The following is a 21,050-nucleotide window of genomic DNA, read 5'->3' as shown; positions in this document are numbered from 1 at the left end:
AAATATTATGGTAACTTGCTAAAATATGAAGTCTGTATGCATTTGATCATTCATGGATGATTTTGCGATGCCTTTTAGATGAGAAGACATGGTTGGGTGTTATGAATTATTTTATTTTCATATTGAGATTTATATAGTATATGTTTCATTCATCATGTATGAATATATTTAATTGGCTATAATAGTTATTCCATGAATATAATGTAAACATGTATATTTAAGTAATTCCAATGAATTGAACATGCGTCTATGAATATAATAGTTAATTGTATACATTGAATTCATATTATACATGAATATATTTAATTAGTTACAAAGAATCGATTGATGCATGAATATAATCAATGAAACATATATGAATTCATTTATTTTCAATACATATGTATTAAATTTGCTGAATTTAAAAAGTCTATCTTTTAATTAATAAAATATTAATGTATCGATAAATTAATATCTCTTTAAATTAATAAAATTTTATGGTTCCAAAATTATTAATTTATAGAGGTTTTACTGTATAGCATGACTTGATTAATTTGATTTGACCAAAAATATTTTGAATAAAAAAAAAATCTTATTTGCACTCCTTTGGTCTCAATAAAAACCCAAACCCAAGAGGCAAAGATCCACAACCAACTAAGGGAATAGCAACATTACCGATTAAGGAGCATGGCAGCCTGTACGAAATACCTTCTGACCCTCTCCTTCCACCATGCAAACTCTTCTGCAACTTCCATACCAAAATTCTCGACAACACTTCACTTCAATCGGCCTTCCCGTGTGGTTGGAAATAATGCTCAAATTACGTGCTCAGCGACGACTTCAAGCAATAATCATATAACAAGAACATCCAACGTTCTCAGACTAATAGATCAAGCTGACGCGGGACTGTCTAGTACCGGAAAATTTGGCAGGTACGGAGGAGTCTTCGTGCCTGAGACACTTGTCAGTTGTCTCAACAAGCTTGCAGCTGAGTTCAATTTTATCCTACATGATCCCCAGTTTCAGGTTCATCAACGTCCACCATTCATTTTCTCATCTCTTCACCTTTAATCATAGTGTCTCTGTGTGTAATTTCGTTTAATTTGCAAAGATGATGTTCATGTAGGGTGAGCTTGCAGTTGCGCTGAGAGACTACGTGGGCCGTGAAACTCCTCTGTATTTTGCTCAACGGCTGACGGATTATCACAAGAACAGTAACGGAGAAGGCCCGGAAATTTACCTCAAGAGGGAAGATCTCAACCATGGCGGAGCACACAAGATCAACAACGCCATTGCTCAGGCGATGCTGGCCAAACGCATGGGCCGGAAAAGAGTCCACAGGCGCAGGCCAGCACGGTGTCGCAACAGCAGCAGCGTGTGCTAAGCTTTCCTTGGACTGTTCAATATTCATGGGCAACGTGGATGAGGAGAGACAGTCGTCCAACGTGCTACTAATGAAGCATCTCGGTGCTCGGGTACTATTACTTGTATCATTGGGGGGTAAAATGAAGACAACCACAAATTATACAGACGTTGCACTTTTTCTCAACGGATAGCTTTTGCCCATATTACTTAAAACGGGTTTAAATATTCTGCAACCACAATTTCGGGGAGATATATATACTTTACAAAACATGCATTTGACACTCAAATTCTAAAAATTGGTTCATTGAACCCATCCATATATTCAGGTGAAATCTGTTGAAGGGACATTCAAGGACGCAACCTCGGAAGCAATCAGGAACTGGGTGGAAGACCTGGACAACTGCTACTACTTGGCCGGGACAGCAGTTGGGCCTCACCCATGTCCTAGCATGGTTCGAGAGTTTCAGTCGATAATTGGAAAAGAAACTAGAAAACAGGCAATGGAGAAGTGGGGCGGCAAGCCAGATGTTTTGGTTGCCTGCGTCGGAAGTGGATCAAATGCACTGGGGATGTTTCATGAATTTGTGCGAGACGAAGACGTGAGACTGATTGGAGTTGAGGCTGCTGGGACTGGCATAGACAGCGGTAAGCATTCAGCAACACTGAGTAAAGGAGAAATAGGGGTATATCACGGAGCCATGAGCTATTTGTTGCAAGATGATGAAGGCCAAATAATCGGTCCCCACTCGATAGGTGTTGGGTAAGTATTCGGCAGTACTCATTAAAGTTGTGCAGAGGAATCTCCATTGGTTGGAACTAATTCTATGGTTGTTGATAATATTATAATGCAGGCTAGAGTACCCAGGGGTCAGCCCAGAGCTCAGCTTTCTCAAAGATATTGGGAGGGCAGAGTTTCACACAGTCACAGATGAAGAAGCCCTTGATGGTAAATGATTGTGCATTCACTCACCAAAATTAACACTCCACGACACTAATTTTATCTCAAATTAGGTTTAAGCGTACCAAATCAATCACATAGTAAATATAATGCATTTGCCATCGGTCAATTTCTTTTAACTTGTATAACAAACACATAACAAGTGTATTCATCTGTCATCCAAATGATTTAGTTCAAACCAAACTCAATTTAAGTACTTTGTGAAAAGAAAAAGAAGTGGTAGAATAACTATATTGGATTGGATCCACCAACTAATTAATAATGATGTCACTATATTTTGTTTGCAGCATATGCAGTGTTGTGCCGATTAGAAGGCATAGCGCCAGCTCTGGAGGCAGCTCATGCATTGGCATATCTAGGGAAACTTTGCCCAACCTTGCCCAACCGCACCAAGGTTGTAGTTAACTGCAGTGGTCGTGGCGATAAGGATGCGCACACAGTCTTCAACTACCACCAACAACAAATGAGCTTGCCAATTAAATTCAATTAACATAACGAATTTGTTGTCTAGATAGTAATAAAACAACAAAAGGAAAGGGAGGCCGGCGGGCTGCGGCCCTTTAAGAGAAACAACTTCGCCTGACTTTAGCTTAGAAGTGGACGCCCAACAATCATCAGCCTGATTTTCCATAAGAAAATCAAAAAATAATTACCGATTGTACAATTTTACTTTTAAAAATTTAAACGTATGTGTCTCATCAGTACTATGCCACGATGTTGATGTATATTTTAATTGCTAGATTGTAGATGAAGAAAAATATAAAATTAATTAATTTAATATTCTCTTTTGGTGATAATTCAATTTTAGTGATTGTATATGATAAATAATTATATTATTTAATGAGAATATTATTGAATTAAACATTTTCATAATATAAATATATATATAGATAGATAGATAGAAGTAGCGATTGTGGTTTCATATCCAAAATATCTTAGGAGTAAGAAAACAATTGATCGTTTCATGTGGAAATTAATTCGCAAGATATTGAGGATCATCTACCAGGTGTTGGGATCAAATTCATTATTCATTGGACCACTTTCATTCAGGAGCGGACAAAATTAAAACAACACTTAATAAAATTAACGTTCAACACGCTCAAATTGGTGTGCACAATAAATTATTAAATATTAATTTTAAAAATATATTTTAGTTATATACATTCAAATATTAAAAAAGAAAAAGAAAGAAGAAAATTATGGGCTTAAGAAGTTAAAAGCACGTATAAGTTCAGAAGGTGAGAAAGTTGGAAATTAAAAAATAAAGAAGAGAGGGAGAGAGAGAGAGAAGAGCAAATATTTGTGAAGTAGTATATAAAAATTAAAAAATAAAAGGGCAGAACAAAAAATATGAGAAGTAGATGCATGTCCTTCCTTAATAATAAAGTGTGGGACATTCAAATGAATGTGCAATATTAAATAAAAAAATTAATTTTTATTTTTAAAATTGTATGTTAATTAAAGAAACTAAAAATATTGAAACAGAAAGATATAAGAAGTTAAAGTCTATGAAATTTGAGAAAAGGGCAACTTGATCAAAAGAGGGAGAAAAAAAAAAAGATGAAATAATATTAAAAACAAAAAGTTAACAAATAAAACAGGCGAAAAATATGAGACAATGAAGCAGTATTCTCTTTTAATAATAAGGTATGGATGATAGCGAGTTTGGTACTTTGGTCAACCTGTAAAAGCTTCTATAGGTAATCCTGTTCTTGAGATGAGAGAGAGTCATCCAACGTTCACCTAATGAAGTGCTCGGGTTCTAATACTTTCAGCAATTGCGTGAATCATTGGGGGTATAATGGAGACAACAACAAATATTATCGCCTTTGCACTTTAGTTTTGATCATATTAAAATGGGTTCAAATATTCTAACTCCCCAACCTTACTTTCATGGAGAAACTTTGGGCGCCTTACAGTCCGCACCCCTGACTTTCTTAAAAATGTGCAATTAACCACTCAAACTTTTAAAAGTGGTTCACTGAATCCATTCAGGTAAAATCTGTTGAAGGAACATTTAAGGATGCAACATCGGACGCAATCAAGAACTAGAGGGCTTCACCCATGCCAGAACATGGTATCAAAGTTTCTGAATTTGGAAAGAAATCAGAAAACGGGCAATGGAAAAGTGGGGTGACAGGCCAGATGTTTTGGTGCGTGCGTTGGGAGTGGGTCAAATGCACTGGGGATGTTTCATGAGTTTGTGAGTGACAGACTAATTGGATTTGAGGCTGTTGGGACGGGTATAGATAGCGGTAGGCATTCAGCACCTCTGAGTAAAGGAGAAATAGGGTATGTCACGTAACCCATGAGCTATTTGTTGCAAGATGGTGAGGACAAAATAATTAGCCCACACTCAAGACCTATATTGCAGTTGTAGGATGAACTGTTAATATTGCATTTGTAAAGACCTATAATGCATGGACACTTCTAACACATAAAGTACCGGATACAATATAATACTCCCTAGACACGTCATCTTCATAAAACAGGACAATGTATTCTATTCATTAGAGATATAGATTACATTTCAAAAATCCCACCATTCTTAAGCACATGGTAAGTTTAAAATATCAGCAGCTATGCATTGAGCAAGAATTAGTTCCTACAAAAGTATTCTAACACAGTTACAGTAACATCATGTATATTAAATGTTATAGATTGGAAACAAATGCAGCCGCATATGTACAACCTTACCCCAAGCCACTATGTTCCAGCAGTGGGTAATGCTGCCATAAACGAGTTGTAGGATGACTCGAGGTCAAAGTGCAGCTGCCGTGCCTGTTGCTCAGTAAGCTCATCAGCAGCGCCCATTTTTGACAACCTGGCAATCCACTCTCTCATCTTTGTTTTCCCCTCAAAATCAGGTGGCAGTATTGATAGCTTATTGAGAGAAGCGGACAGATCAGACAGCAATGGATGGACCTGATCAACTGCAACCATGTTCAGTTTCAATGAGTCCATAGCAGTAATAAAATTCTGCACGCATTCGGCCACAATGGCAGCAGAGGTAGTTGCTGACATTGCCGCTGCAGCTCTGTGCTCCACAGTGGCAGGAACTCCGGATGTCACAAGGCGGTTGAGGGCGGCTGGGCAGTCCATCTTATATGTTTCGTGAAAGCGCTCAATACTGGGTACAATGTCTTTCAATGTGGACGACAGCGTTTTAAAATGGGCAATCAACTTTTGACATTCAGTTTCATACTCTGTAGGAGAGATTATGTCGCGCACATAAGCTTTCTCGAGCTTCTCTGTTGCTTTTATAATTGCAAAGAGCTCAGCGAAATTCTCATACATCTCTCTTTCGCGCTTGTCGTTCCATAGCTTAACCTCCATCTATTAACTAATATATAAGATATAGATATCTGATTGGAGAAGAGAACGGGACACGCGCAAAGAGAAACAAAACCCTTGTCCCTGCCAAAATCAAGAGCCCAAACAGTCATCAGATCCATAACACTCAATCTGATTTCACGTATTTACAGAAAAAAACAGGATATTTTCACAGAATGCATTTCGGGAACAGAAAGCAAATCCCCAATAAAAGAATCCTAAATTCTCATCTGAAACACACAAATACACACACTCCAGAAGACATGTATAACTAACAGCAAGGCACCGAATAAAACAAATGAGCAACACCCTTCATGAAAATTAATGAAACAATCGGTATTACAGGCAGCACAAAAACCTTAAAAAAGAAACAGAGACAGAAACCCTAGAATCACCAGATGAATCGCACTTCACAAATTCAAAAATCGCGGATTAAAAAGAAAAGACACGGGGTAAAACATAAGAATACCCTTTCACATAGCGACGAAATTTGATCCACACATACCTCAGGACATGGGTAGAATCGCAAGAAGCGAAAATCAGCAGAAAAAAAAAAAAGAGAATAATAGGTAACCTACAAAATGATGAACATACACACGCGAGAATCTCTAGTCTCTAGAGAGAGAGAAGGAAGAACTTACGGAGAATGAGGAACGCGCTTTGAATAATGGGAAGAGTGTTGCAGGGGGGGAGGTGGAAGAGCCAGTCTGAGATTGCGTGTGCCCAATATTTTCACATTAAACTATTCCAAGTCCTCTCTCTGTCTCCCAATTCCCTTATTCTGAAACACAAAAATACAGATGACATGAGATGAGCTTCTAATAGGTATAACAGTTGCCCCCTTTCCATCATATTATGAGATTTTCCATTTGAAATTCACCAAAGTTTCAACTTCATTCATTCTTTTCATAACCTAAATTTCTATTTCATTTTTTATTTAATAATTTTTCAAGCTAAATTCGAACTCGAGCTCGAACTTAAAATAATAATTATAAAATATATTTAAAAATATTAAATTATTATTTTTTAAATAAAAATAATAATTATCATTTATTTTTAAATTTTTAGATTAATTAGTTACTCATTTCTTAACTTCTCTATTTATCTTGATTTTGCGTAACTACCTTTTGGTAGTTATTCTCTTTCATGCATTTCTTTTTAATTTTTCTACATTATTTATTACCTCTATTTGTTATTTTTTTATAAATTAAATATTTATATTAATATATATTTTGAGATTCTTTTTAAAAATAAAAAAGTTAATAATATCATTTCTATAAATATTTTATTTTAAATTATTTTTAAAAATTATATATATACATGAAATGTGTCGCACTTACTAATACAAATTAAACATAAAGGCTGTCAATCAGCGGCCAGCCCGCGTTTTGGGCCAACTTATAAACAATATCCAGCATTTTTGACTCCTTTCCGCCCACATCTAACAGCAACATATTTCACTTGAGCCCAATACAAAGAAATAAAAACTCGTTCCCTAAATTAGGATCATTTTTCTTTTTATCGTTGATCATAAAATTTGTTTTCATAATTTTTTATGTGGCATTTTCTCGTAATGAAATATAACACGTATTTAGAATTTTTATATATGTTAATTTTATTAATTATATAAATATTTTTGATATGATAATATATATTTTTTTTATTATATGCATTTAAGATCTGCATGGTCATTTTTACTAAATTAAATATTTTTAATAAAAATGTGTTGTGGTACTAAAAATATTATTTTTGTTAGTGGGACATAAAAATTTCATAATTAGAAGGACAAAAAAATTAAAAAAATCTAAATCGGGGAAGGAAAATTGTTATTATTTGTTCTGAACATATATATATATATATATAATAACGAAAAAGAAGGAGACCCAACCCAGTGACAGTGAAGGTCGGGGACAGCGGAGAGCATGGAGTGGTGTGTGTCGATGCCAAAGATTGAACTCCACGCCCATCTCAATGGCTCCATAAGAGACTCCACTCTACTGTGATTCCCACTTTCACTCTTCTATGTTTCAATTCTCCATTTTCCATTTTAGAAACTTGAAATTCTTACATGGGATTCCTTCGTTGATGCTGTAAAATTAAAGGGAACTCTGAGTTTTGGCATTTAATTATCATGTTTAGACGGAATTCCTATTTTTATTGGAAGGAAAATTATTATCTGCAGGGAACTTGCTAGAGATTTGGGTGAGAAGGGCGCTATAGTTTTCTCTGACGTGGAGCATGTTATACTGAAAAGTATGGCGTTTCTTGTTTTGTTTTTTCCTTCTTAATCAATATAGTTTCTTGGTATGGAGTTCTTTGGAAATTTTTGAGTGGGATGTTATGTTCTTTCTCGTGTAATCCGTTGACCTCCATTGGAGTACTTGAAGTTGACTTACAACTTCATGATGGGTTGCCTTATGAGATTCGATTGGTACGGTATGATTACCTGGAATTGACTTAAAGCATTGTCGATGCAGATGATCGTTCGCTCAGCGAGGTGTTCAAGTTATTTGACTTAATTCATATTCTTACTACCGACCACAAAACTGTTACTAGGATCACAAAAGAGGTCTGATTGCAGATATTTCAGGTGGTTGTATCTTGTATTCTTGTATATCCGGAACTAGTGTTTACTGTTCATTTTTATGTACAATAGGTTATTGAAGATTTTGCTGCAGATAATGTTGTTTACTTGGAATTAAGAACGACTCCGAAGGTATATTGTTTACTGCCCAAAAACTGTTCATGTGGATGAAGTAACCATGGGATTTTACATCGATATGCAAGAAAATTTTGTGTTATGGAAGAATGCGGTATCTTGATTGACAGTTTTTGGATACCAGCAAGTCTTTATTGCAGCTGTCTTGATCCTAAGTGACTTATATTTTGTATATGTGAATCCTTACATTTTCTAATGCAGAGGAATGATTCTAAAGGGATGAGCAAGCGCTCATATGTTGAAGCGGTTCTAGATGGCATACGATCTGTCAATGTAGTTGAGGTTGATCTTTCACATAAACTAAATATGGATACTTCTGCCTATTCTCATGCTATGAATGATGTGTGTGATGGAACTGGGAGCAAGAAAATATATGTGAGGCTACTTCTTAGTATTGACCGTCGTGAGACTGCTGAAGCTGCAATGGAAACTGTATGTTAATGTAGCTTGAGCAACAAAGAAGCTCCAAATTTGTAAGATTTCCCAGCTATAGAGCTCTGATAGTTTGTTAACTGCCTCTTAACAGGTGAAGCTTGCTCTAGAAATGAGAGATTTCGGAGTAGTGGGTATAGATCTTTCTGGCAACCCTTCCGTTGGTGAATGGTACTGTATCCTATCAGTTATTCTACGTCAGATGTATAGTTTCATTCTGGTTGTGTAAAGATGATGGATTTCTCATTCTTGTACTAGGCTTTCATTTTTTCCTGCTTTAGAGTTTGCTAGAAAGCAAGGACTTCCAATTACTCTACACTGCGGCGAGGTGCATTTGATCTGTCTGCATTACGACTTTCTTTTTGCATGGTATCGAGATTGCTATGACTCTGACTACTTTATATCTGCAACTTAGTGTTTATAGGTGCCCAATCCAGATGAAATCCGTGCAATGCTAGATTTTCTTCCCAGGAGAATTGGACATGCTTGTTGCTTTGGAGATGATGAGTGGAAACTTTTAAAAGAGCTCAAGATTCCGGTTTGATTTTCATAACCATTTCTGCATTATTCTTATTCTGCCTTTTTCTTTTGTTGTCTGCAAGCACATCATATGTGCTACATGATTAAATGTGCATATCAGTCATCCCACGCCATTTTGTGACTTTTGGTTGTGTTTTTTCCTGTAACCCTATTAATTAGTTGTTTGGTTTCTAGCTACTCGAGAAAATATAATTTAAGTTGACTACTCTAAGAATGAAATTGCTATCATCGACTGTCTGTGCCTTTGACGTTATGCGTTGGTTTTTGCTTGGTGACTTTTTGTTTGAATGTTGTGCATTATAACAGGTGGAGATTTGTTTGACATCAAACATTAGAACTGAAACGATTGCTTCGGTGGATGTTCATCATTTTGGTCAGTTTTCCTTACTCTAACATAATGCTATTCAATGGTTTATGTTTTAGATCCAGGAGATCGATCACGATGACTGATGTAGTTATGCTTGGCTGTCAGTCTGATGATCTTGAAACACACTCCAATAATTTCCAAACTGATGAAAACGTGTATACAATTCTATATCCAATTTGTAATGGCATTGTTTATGCTTTCAGCTGATTTATATGAATCAAACCATCCATTGATCTTGTGCACGGATGATGCTGGGGTTTTCTCGACCAGTCTGTCTGCCGAGTACATGCTTGCCTCATCTACTTTTGGTAGGTGTAACTTTTTCTGTGAATGTGAATCTAATACCAAGAATTCAAGTGTGTGATAATGAATTTCGAATTCCTGTTGTCGTTTTTTCTTCACTTGTGTTGACACAAGGTCTCGGAAAGAGGGATATGTTTCAACTTGCTGAGAAGGCCATCGAATTCATTTTTGCCTGTGATAAAGTGAAAAGAGATCTGAAGATGATATATACTACGGCTCTCACAGAACTCAACTTATGACCATAAATTTCATCCGAGGTTTTAAACCACTATGATTGCATGTGAGAACATTATGACTCCTTAACCCTTTAGGCCATGTTTACCATACTTGATTGGGCTGGATATCCTTATTAATCCAGTCCAATGGAACATTATGAATCCTTAGCCCTTTATAGTGGATCCTAATTCCATGTTTGTCCCTTTTAGTTCGGTACAAGAATTTGTTCAGCAATTGCTTATCTGGAATTCAAATGCAGTAATATATGTGGAATTTAAGGATCAAAGTGGGTGCATTCTTGGTATGTTGACATGGTCCTTTGAAAGAAAATAAAAGAAACAAGAATTGGAAGTAAGAAGCACCACTGTTGAGAATAGATTTAAAATGGGTGGGTTTTGACGCAGTTCAAGTTGGAAAGAGTTTTGTTTGTTGATGGATTTGGTGAATCAAGATTGGTGGAAAAGTGGAGGATGCCTTAGCCAGCCCCTTCACATGGAAGGAATCGTGACTTTCATGTCAAAGTCGACGTAAAGGTCTATTAATTATTTGCCCAGAAAGTTGTACAAGTAAAGTTGAAAATCGATATTTGATTGATTCTTGCATCATACCCCTACTAGAAACCTGTACAACACTATTAAACTGTTTTATTTATTTTGAAGGGTAAAATGTTACTAACTCTACATAATTATAAATATTTTATCAATTTTGAGTAGTTACATATTTGATAAAATTATGCAGCTTTTAGATGGTGGCTTAGAATTGTCAATTTTATGTAAAAAAAACGGACGAAATGGATGAACAAATTTGGAAATTTATAAAACAAATCATTCATTTTGTGTATAAACATATCAAAAAAATTTAACTTATAGTTTATAAAAGTATTTTGGTCAATTAACTACCAGAAGCGAATAAAATATAATGAAGATTAATTCAGCTGAGGTTGGTTTACGATCGATCCCTCTGCGAACTTCAACTGGTCTGGGCATAAGTCCAGACTCTCGGTCTGATTAGGCCTCTGCTGGAATTGCGCTCTCTATGTTTTGATCAGCTTTTTAAATAATGAAAGGTATTCTGTGAGAGTTCAAGGTTAAATTGGATGTTATTTACCCTATTTTTAATATTAATTGAATAGAAGCAGTATCATTAATTAATTACTTATTATTCTCTGATTGTCCTACTTAATTACCTGGCAAGCAATCTTGGCATCTGGCATCACTTGCATGCTAGGTTTTATCTATTCACTAGTCAAAATTCCCCATCTATGTATACATTACAGAAGATAGATGAGTGACACTAAAGACTGGAAGATATTCTGTTTAAAAATGGTAATTTGTGTTTAATTTTCGATTGAATAGTTATGAATTTAGAATAACAAATTAATATGGATAATTTTTTTTTATAATAATAAAAATTAAGTTTTTCTAAGTTATTGTGATAAATTTAATAATTTACCAACACAATGGGTATTTGAAATTTCATTTACTAAATTATTTCCTCAAAAAGTATATAATTTAATAATAAAAAAAACATAAATATTTGTACTTAAATGCAACCTCACACGAAAGGGGGAAGGGGCAAAAGAATAATTTAATTGTCCCGCGTGGGCACGGTGCCGTTTTAGCCGTCTCGTTCGCCGTCATTCACAGTAGCAGCGCAGGCTGGCGGTGACCGCTATAAAGACTCTAAAACCGCCAAACCTCAGTACCTCACCAACGGAAACAACAGAGTGGTACTTTATTACATCATGTAATGCCGGTCGTGTTTGTCTAAGTTTCTTGTATATGTACCTCTCCGTTTATGTATTCAAGAACCTTCATCTCTACACCAACCATACGCCATCAGTTGAAATTCTGATAATCTTAGTTACTTTGATTTATTGCATCCTTACAACACACGCCCCATGAACTTCCTTCTTTGGATTTATCAAATGCAGAATCACTCAATCAGGATTCTTGCATCCAGTCTGGCCGGATCGCGGCAGTGTTGATCCAAGAAATTCAAGAAAGTTAAGGAGAAAGTTTGTGGCTGCCCTGATCTGAGTTCGGGATCAATGTCGTGGGGACTGGGATGGAAGCGCCCTACTGAAGTCTTCCACCTGACATTGAGTTACGGCTCTGACGCCGACACCATCGATGTCGTCCCATCCCGGTCCTCATCAACTGGCTCCTCGTTATCGGTCTCATCCTCCGCATCTCAGGACGCCGGCGCCGCCAACAACAAGACCAACAATCAGGAACAAGTAGGGTTTAGGATTGACCTCGATTGGAACGCCGGCGATGACGAGGATCAAGTCGCGTTAAAATTGCAGTCGCAGGTAATGGTCGCATTGCCCACGCCGCAAGACACCGTGGAAATTGAATTGACGGAGAGGACAGGAAAGGAGGAGGAGGACTCTGGAAATTCAGAGGATGGAGGGGAACGTAAGTTGGAGAATAAAGGAGAGGGGGTGGATGTGGCTTTGGTGATGAATGTCGTGAAGAGGAGGGAGCCATTAAAGGGGGTTGTAATGTGGAGAGCCGGGGGTTCAGGGCAGCAGAGTGATGGGGGGTTGGGGGTTTTGGTGAAGCTGATGAGGTTGAATTTCGCCAATGGGATTGCAGATGGGGCGGTTGTGGGGTCTGGCTGCGCAGAGCATTGGCGGAATATTGCCGTTGTCAGCCTGTGTGGTCTTGGATTAACCGTGAGCCCCTCTTTAACAAATCAAAAATTACAAATGATTTTATATGCCATGGATGTATTGCGTCTCAATCTGAAGTAGAAATACATTAGAAAATTTTGTGAGTAGTCTGATGGTCAACTTTTGGTTTTTTTATTCTCTTACTTGATCATAATATGTATTCTTTTCTCTTTTGGAGTGATCATATCTGGATGCTTGGCTTAATGTCAGGCCGATTATCTGACTCCTTTACATTGGAATTGCTGATGTTCTATGTTCCTTAGTCTTCAAAAATCTAATTTTTTTTACTTCTTTCGCGGTTGTCATTAATCCAATGCTTCTGGTAATTAGCTCTATCCTTGCAAGATCCTTGGTCTCTTTGATTGTGAAGGTTGATTCTTATACGTGTCTGTCGATCTATTCTGTGATGGGCAGGGTTGTATCTCTTTCGTTTCATGTTTGTCAAACTTAAGGGTGCTTAAGCTCATTTGGCGTCAGCTTCTGATTATTTAATTAAACCTGTGGAGCACTACAAAAATCTAATTGCCTACATTGATTTGTGTTTCTGTTGATGTCAGGCATTGCCGGTGGAGCTAACCCGTCTTCCTCTTCTAGAGAAACTATACCTTGATAATAACAAGCTATCAGTTTTGCCACCTGAGGTTGGTGAGCTGAAAAACTTGAAAGTGCTTGCAGTAGATTATAACATGCTCATTTCTGTGCCTGGTAAGATTTGGACGTTTTCTGAGGGTTCTGATTTCCTTTAATTGTGTGTATAGATTGATTGCCACTGCACCTATGTCTATATATGATGATAAGTTAGACAAGATATAAACAACACTCTGATCAAGCTATTCGTGCTAACATATTATGTGCCAACTTTGCTGGGAATTATAAGCAGTTGAATTAAGACAGTGTACTGGTCTTCTTGAATTGTCCCTGGAGCACAACAAGCTGGTCCGTCCTATCCTTGATTTCAGGTCATTGTTCTCCTGTTGTTTTACTTGTTTTAAATATCTCATTTCCCTCGTCTCATGTCTTAGATATTGTTCCGAAGCTTAATACTTGTCTTCAGCTTATTGACAGGGCTTTGGCAGAGCTACGTGTATTAAGGCTTTTCGGCAATCCCCTTGAGTTTCTTCCTGACATCTTGCCTTTACTTAAACTTCGCCATTTGTCCCTTGCAAATATTCGGATTGTGGCTGATGAAAATTTAATATCAGTTAATGTACAGATTGAGGTGTGTGATGACAAACTCTTCTAATGGTTATTATGCAGATAGAGTATAGAAGCTGTTAAGTTGATATACCTTCTTGTGGTTGATTCAGATGGAGAATAGTTCTTATTTTGTTGCATCTCGACATAAACTGAGTGCCTTCTTCTCTCTCATATTCCGGTTTTCTTCTTGCCATCACCCTTTGCTGGCATCTGCCCTTGCAAAGATAATGCAAGATGAGGGAAACCGTGTAGTTGTGGGAAAAGATGAGAATGCAGTGCGACAGCTGATAAGTATGATAAGCAGTGAAAACCAGCATGTGGTATGCTTAGGCTTATTAATAAATTTCTCTCTCCCTCTCTCTTTCTTTTTTGTTTCTCTCTCTGATTTTTGACTTTCTTATATGCTTTTTTCAGGTTGAACAAGCTTGCTCTGCGCTCTCAGCTCTTGCTTCGGATGTTTCAGTGGCAATGCAACTTATAAAATCTGATATTATGCAACCTATTGAGAGAGTGTTGAAATCCACAGGGTCAAAAGAAGTAATTTCTTTTCTGCAAGTTGTGGTCAATATGGCCTTCACATCTGATATTGTAGCTCAAAAGATGTTGACCAAAGATGTACTGAAATCATTAAAGTTATTGTGTGCGCATAAGAATCCAGAGGCAAGCTCAATTGCATATTTCTTTTATGTTCTTATTGCTGCATTTTGTTTTGTCAATGTTTGGGCTCAAATTGAAGGTTTATCTCCTCTAGGTACAAAGATTAGCTTTATTTGCTGTTGGAAATTTTGCTTTCTGTTTGGAAAACCGTCGTGCTCTGGTTACTTCAGAAAGTCTGCGGGAACTTCTTCTGCGGTTGACAGCTGCATCAGAGTTGCGTGTGTGTAAAGCTGCAACCCGTGCTCTGGCAATATTAGGTGTGCTTTTATCTTTCTTAAGCAGATATGGATTTGGATAATGTTTGATATTACTTGCATCATTGTAGGGGAGAATGAGACCCTGCGCCGTGCTATTAGAGGAAGACAGGTTCCTAAGCGGGGTTTGCGTATACTTTCAATGGATGGAGGAGGCATGAAAGGGTTGGCAACTGTAAAGATTCTGAAAGAAATTGAGAAGCGCACTGGAAAGAAGATTTATGAGCTCTTTGACCTTATATGTGGAACATCTACAGGTGGTATGCTTGCTGTTGCTCTTGGGATAAAGTTAATGTCCTTGGAGAAGTGTGAAGAAATATACAAAGAACTTGGTAAGTTTTCTGCTTCAATAAAGAGCCTCTTATAGCCCGGTTTTGCCCATATCTTTTTTTACATTTTATCTATAATTACATTGTGTTTCATTTTCATAGGGAAACTTGTGTTTGCTGAACCTGTTCCAAAGGAAAATGAAGCAGTATCATGGAGAGAAAAGTTAGATCAACTCTACAAGAGCTCATCACAGAGTTTTCGTGTTGTTGTCCATGGATCTAAAGTACGTTGTACTGCTCTTCTCTTCATCTCCGTTCAATTTTCGGCCTTGCTATCTTCATTTTGCTTGTACTTATTTTCTCTTTCATAATGAAGCAGTGTAATGTTTGTTAATGTATACTTAATGAAAGTGCTTGATATGTAAAAGTAACCGACCTTTTCCTTGTCTTTTCAGATTAGTCAATCTTTTCATAGAAAGCATCTGAAATCATGGTAATTTATTAGGGGTCATGAAATAAAAAAAAATAACTTTGCATCTGCTTCCAGCACAGTGCAGATCAATTTGAGAGGCTGCTGAAGGAGATATGTGCTGATGATGATGATGGAGATCTCCTAATAGAATCCGCAGTTAAAAAGATCCCCAAAGTTTTTGTTGTGTCTACCCTTGTCAGCGTCGCACCAGCTCAGCCATTTATATTTCGGAATTACCAGGTTCATGTCATCCTGTTCTTTAACATTCCATCATTGTCATTTTACAGAAGTCTTTTGTCGAAGAAATTTGGTTGCCTTATTGTTACGTAATAAATTTGTCCTTCTGAAGTGCAGTATCCTGTTGGAACCCCAGAGATTTCTTCTGCAGTTTCTGAAAACTTGACAACTGGGGGGCAAGGTGCAGCAACTACTGGAGCTCAGGTTGGACATAAGCGCAATGCATTTATTGGAAGTTGCAAGCATCACATATGGCAAGCTATAAGAGCATCATCTGCAGCACCATATTACTTAGATGATTACTCTGATGGTAATTCTTATTTGCTGCTGAGTGTTTTGGCTGGTTCTCTCAGAAAGTTTTCTTTTTTGTCCTTTATAAATAACTTGTATGCTACAGGTATATATCGCTGGCAAGATGGGGCTATTGTAGCAAATAATCCTACAATCTTCGCCATACGAGAAGCACAACTGTTGTGGCCTGATTCTAAAATTGATTGCTTAGTTTCAGTTGGTTGTGGGTCTGTTCCAACAAAGGTATCAAAGGACTACACATATTGATAAAGATATTTTTTAAGTTTAATCTTGTCTTGCAGTTTTCTATATAACAGTTCTTTGATCATTTTCTGGATGAATTAACCAATAGAGTGCAGCATTTGTAATTAATCCTATTTGTAAATGATCTTAGTAAAATAATCTATATTATGCATAAAATTTTCCAACAATGTGGGATTATGTGGTATTCAAGTCAAGCTTGTGAAATTTGCATTGCTGCTGGAGGTCAATTCACTCTGGTGAATGTTAAATCTTTCTGTTTCCTCTTGGTAAATGGATTAGTGATTTGTTTCTGGTGCACACAGTTATTTTATGATTTGGTATAATTGCTTAAATAAGTTGCTTTTTAATCAGCTTGTTAATTAACTTTTCTCTGTTTCTTTGCTCCGTTAGGTTCGCAAGGGTGGCTGGCGTTATTTGGACACTGGGCAAGTGTTGATTGAAAGTGCATGCTCTGTTGACCGTGTTGAGGAAGCTTTAAGCACATTGCTTCCTATGCTTCCGGATGTACACTATTTTCGATTCAATCCAGGTGAGGTTATTTATATTAGATTTTATAGGTTCTTGCCTGCTGCAGAATTAGACTATGATGATTCATAGGATATTTTGGGTGAATTATACTTGGTTTAATATATTGGTGTTTCTGAATTTATAAAATTATTTTACCATTATTTAAGATGAGAGTAAGATACACGAAGAGGTATCAAAAAAGTTTTGGATGGGAAGTTGAAAAAGTGGGGGAATGTAAAAGGTGGGAAACAAAATTTGGTTTAATTTGGTTTTGTTTTACCAAAATGTTTTCATTCCCCTAAAATAAAACCAACGTATACTTGTGTTCTCTTCTCTTCCCCTCTAAACATTACTATTTAACAAAATCTTGATGAAGCATCTGCTTATAGTGAAAGACATATAACAACTTGAAGGAAAACACATATATGCTTATCCCCGAGACGTTGGTGCAGAACAGTTATTGTAAAACAAACCAAGATAGAGGTTCCTTTTCCTCACGTTCTAATCTTTTTTACTTAATCAATAAATGTTCATTTTGATAGGTATTGCCAGAAGTTCGTGTAAAATTATTGAAAGGCACAACTGAAGCATTTCTTACTATGCTGCTATAATCTGAGAACGAGGACTTTTCTTTTAATCCATGTTTGTAGGTATCACAGACATAATTATACAATTAGCATAATTGAAGTATGTGTCTGGGTAGAGGGGTCCATTCTTGCTCCCGCCCCCTGTGTCCTCCATGGTCTAAATCTCTGGAAGAGGCTCTTTAATATCTTAAACATATCGGTTTAGCAGATTACATGTTCAAGAAAAGCAGTTGCTTTGTCTCCATTTCTTTCTTTCTTCTTTTTCTCCCTTCTTTTCTAAACATTACTGTACATTCTTAAAAAATATTTGATTGGTACAGTTGATGAACGTTGTGATATGGAGCTAGATGAAACTGATCCAGCAATCTGGTTAAAGTTAGAGGGTGCCACAGATGAGTACATTCAGAATAATTCTATTGCCTTCAAGAATCTTGCTGAACGATTGCTTGCGAGTATTGATGATGACAAATTTTCGGATAGTCTGAAGTCTCAGCAGGCTTTTAGGGCAAAGGGTATTAGAATCTCCTCCAGTCTCTATCCTGCTTTAGTTGCTTCTTTGACTATTCTTGCTTCCCATAAATGGAGTTAGAATCTGCTATTTTTCGTACTCCTTAACTTCCAATCCTTATTCTGTTGCTTCCATGTTATCTTTCTATAATTGGAGTTAGAATATCCTGTTTTTGTATATGACAGTATCAAATGAAAATAGCCCCTCTTTGGGCTGGAGACGTGGTGTACTTCTTGTAGAAGCTTCCAATAGTCCAGATTCTGGAAGAGTTTTCCACCATGCACGTGCACTTGAGACATTTTGTGCCAGTAATGGGATAAGACTATCACTTGCTAATGGGGCATCTGGGACCATTAAGGCAGCTCCAGGATCCACATTGCCAACACCGTTTACATCACCTTTGTTTACAGGAAGCTTCCCGTCGAGCCCCCTCATTTACAGCCCTGATATTGGCCCCCAGCGGGTTGGTCGAATTGATTTAGTCCCACCTTTAAGTTTGGACGGGTTCCATTCTGCAAAATCTACTGCTTCGCCACCCGAGTCTCCACCCAAGCGCAAGCAGCTTTCCATTCCTGTCCTAGCTTTGCATGAGAAAATACAAAATTCTCCGCAGGTTGGAGTAGTTCATTTGGCACTGCAAAATGACACACGGGGCTCCATTTTAAGGTGCACTTTAATGCTTGTTTGTTACTTAATTGTTTGGAGTGTTGAATTGTTGCTTGAATCCTAACTTTTCTTCTCCCACCCTTCTCTAGTTGGCAGAATGATGTTTTTGTGGTCGCGGAACCTGGGGAATTAGCAGAAAAGTTTCTCCAAAATGTTAAATATAGCTTGTTATCACTGATGAAGGGTCGAAGAAGGAAGAATGCATCAGTCATCACCAACATCTCAACAGTTGCTGATCTTGTGTCATGCAGGCCCTACTTCCAAATTGGTGGTGTTGTTCACAGATATATAGGACGTCAAACACAGGTATCCTCACACTGTTTCTGGTGGATTCAGATTTGACAATTAGCCTGGAAAATTCTAATTCTTAGGTGCGACTCTGAAGGTCATGGAAGATGATCAAGAAATTGGTGCTTACATGTTCCGTAGAACCGTTCCTTCCATGCACTTGACTCCAGAAGATGTCCGTTGTATGGTATGTCCTCAGATCTTGTCAAATTTTCTTTCCAAATTGATCAACATAGCTTGATGGCAGGTATCGTGAAATTGGATTTAAGTCTTAAGTTTATAGGCTGTCATAATGCTAATCCATATAGTTGGGAGGTGATAATGCAAAATAAAGGTAACTGACCTTGATTATGCACTTCTTCATTTATTCTGCCAAAATTTGTCTCCAAATATAGAAATCCGATAAAAGGATCATGGAGAAACTAAGTCATTTTTCATTTTTGGCTGAAACTTGTACAGAAGTTTGGGGTTAGTGACAAACTAGTTGGTTCTCCGGAAAGAACTCGTCAGTTCTCTCTGGTCAAAGGTTGAAGTGGTGATCTTTAAGGCTAACTCTATTGAAGACAACTGGTGTGCTCATCAATAAATTTATTTGACCCAGGAGCATTTCTAGATGATGGCTTCTAAACCTTTGCCTATTGATTATTATCTAATGTCCAGTTTTCAAATTGATGTCTTTCTCCCTGCTATTTTCTAGTTTGACATTACTTTACGAGAGATGTTTGGTCAGAGCACCTGGTACATTAAGGCATTTTTCCTGTATTAAATATCAGAAGAAACTTAAAAGATGAAAGCTCCATAGCTTGCTGTGTCTTGTAGATAGTCTTTTGCTTGGCTTCGGAAATGGTGATTCATTTTCTTGCTTCATTACAACTTTTTGTTTGTGATATGTTTGGAGTCCCGTTTACTTCATTATGTTCTCTAAGCCTATTAGATACAGTTTTGGTGCTGCTGCATTCATTTTACTTGACCTATCGATAACGCTGATTCTATGCCTTGCAGATTGGAGCATGGAGGGACAGGATTGTAATCTTTACAGGAATATATGGACCTACACGAGCTTTGACCAAAGCATTTCTTGATTCAGGTGCTAAAGCTGTTGTATGCCCTTCTTCTGAGCCTGAGGAAATGCAATTAACATCATTCTACGGGGCGGGTGAGTTTAGTAGTTATGAGAATGGGAAGTTTGAAATTGGAGAGGAGGATGGAGAAGATGAAGATACTGAACCCTCCAGCCCAGGAAGTGATTGGGAAGGCAGTGAACCTGATAGAGGTGGGGAAGAGTCAATGTGTTTCTGGGATGATGATGAGAAAGAATTGTCTCAATTCCTGGGCAAGTTATATGATTCGCTGTTTCAGGGTGGAGGAAGAGTGGATGTTGCTTTAAAAGATGCTCTTGCGTTGCATCGAAGCCTGAGATATTCATGCCACCTACCGAGCATTCTATAGATTTATCCATCTGAATGAGGTTTTTAGAGGGGAGGTGTGCCTGTCGATACGGCTCTGTAACATTGTGTTGGCCTGTTGCCTGTCCAAGGTATCTATGCCCCACCTTTTTGTAATACTATGTTCTGTAAAGATACACAGAGAAATTGTATGCAAAATCATTAGAGAGTACAGGGATAAGGAAAACAAGAAGAGAGAAAAAGAGAATCATTATCATCAAGGGAAGAATAATAAGAGGAAATATGCATATTTCAGGCTTGCCATTGTTTTACTGTGCAATATACTGAGGAAGTTTTTGTAAAGCTGAGTCTTGGATAAAATCTTTTGTTTATCCTTAATTTATCATTTATTAATGTCTGCAAGTTCGTTTTGACGTCTTCCTTGAATGGCATGCTTGCTTTTTGATATCCGAGGAGATAAATGTATCACTTGTAAAGGCTTGAGAACGATATGTGCCGTGCAAGATCAGCCACACCATAAATTACTCGTGTTCATGGATGAAGATTGTCATTGTCCAC

General features: G+C 37.3%; 3 protein-coding genes and 1 pseudogene across 5 annotated transcripts; 3 read left to right on the top strand and 1 right to left on the bottom strand.

Moving 5' to 3' along the window:
• Positions 627–3,018, top strand: LOC105175371 (annotated as a pseudogene).
• On the bottom strand, positions 4,783–6,497 carry LOC105175370 (vacuolar protein sorting-associated protein 28 homolog 1). Of its 3 annotated transcripts, none has more exons than XM_011097797.2 (2): positions 6,277–6,497; positions 4,783–5,719 (listed from the first exon to the last, which is right to left on the bottom strand). In XM_011097797.2, exon 2 carries the CDS (start codon positions 5,636–5,638, stop codon positions 5,009–5,011), a length of 630 nt encoding a protein of 209 aa, XP_011096099.1. In that variant the 5' UTR covers positions 5,639–5,719; positions 6,277–6,497; the 3' UTR covers positions 4,783–5,008. The 3 variants fall into 3 exon arrangements, with proteins under 3 accessions (XP_011096099.1, XP_011096100.1, XP_020554206.1); XM_011097798.2 differs by lacking the exon at positions 6,277–6,497 and adding an exon at positions 6,141–6,270; XM_020698547.1 differs by lacking the exon at positions 6,277–6,497 and adding an exon at positions 6,105–6,124.
• On the top strand, positions 7,498–10,446 carry LOC105175369 (adenosine deaminase-like protein). Its single transcript, XM_011097796.2, has 11 exons — positions 7,498–7,634; positions 7,818–7,888; positions 8,113–8,204; positions 8,292–8,351; positions 8,556–8,786; positions 8,881–8,957; positions 9,045–9,114; positions 9,211–9,324; positions 9,633–9,699; positions 9,897–10,001; positions 10,111–10,446. The coding sequence occupies exons 1-11, from the start codon at positions 7,558–7,560 to the stop codon at positions 10,233–10,235; spliced, it is 1,089 nt and encodes a 362-aa protein (XP_011096098.1). The 5' UTR covers positions 7,498–7,557; the 3' UTR covers positions 10,236–10,446.
• Positions 11,801–20,905, top strand: LOC105175368 (phospholipase A I). Its single transcript, XM_020698305.1, has 19 exons — positions 11,801–11,941; positions 12,146–12,892; positions 13,447–13,594; positions 13,770–13,848; positions 13,955–14,108; positions 14,197–14,406; positions 14,501–14,746; positions 14,838–15,000; positions 15,069–15,329; positions 15,429–15,550; positions 15,814–15,978; positions 16,093–16,285; positions 16,373–16,509; positions 16,921–17,059; positions 17,945–18,136; positions 18,318–18,798; positions 18,888–19,104; positions 19,184–19,273; positions 20,089–20,905. Exons 2-19 carry the CDS (start codon positions 12,263–12,265, stop codon positions 20,533–20,535), a joined length of 4,074 nt encoding a protein of 1,357 aa, XP_020553964.1. The 5' UTR covers positions 11,801–11,941; positions 12,146–12,262; the 3' UTR covers positions 20,536–20,905.

The sequence above is a fragment of the Sesamum indicum genome, linkage group LG12 (genome assembly GCF_000512975.1).
Source record: "Sesamum indicum cultivar Zhongzhi No. 13 linkage group LG12, S_indicum_v1.0, whole genome shotgun sequence".
Classification (NCBI taxonomy): Eukaryota; Viridiplantae; Streptophyta; class Magnoliopsida; order Lamiales; family Pedaliaceae; genus Sesamum; species Sesamum indicum.
This window is presented reverse-complemented; position numbering and strand designations above follow the sequence as displayed.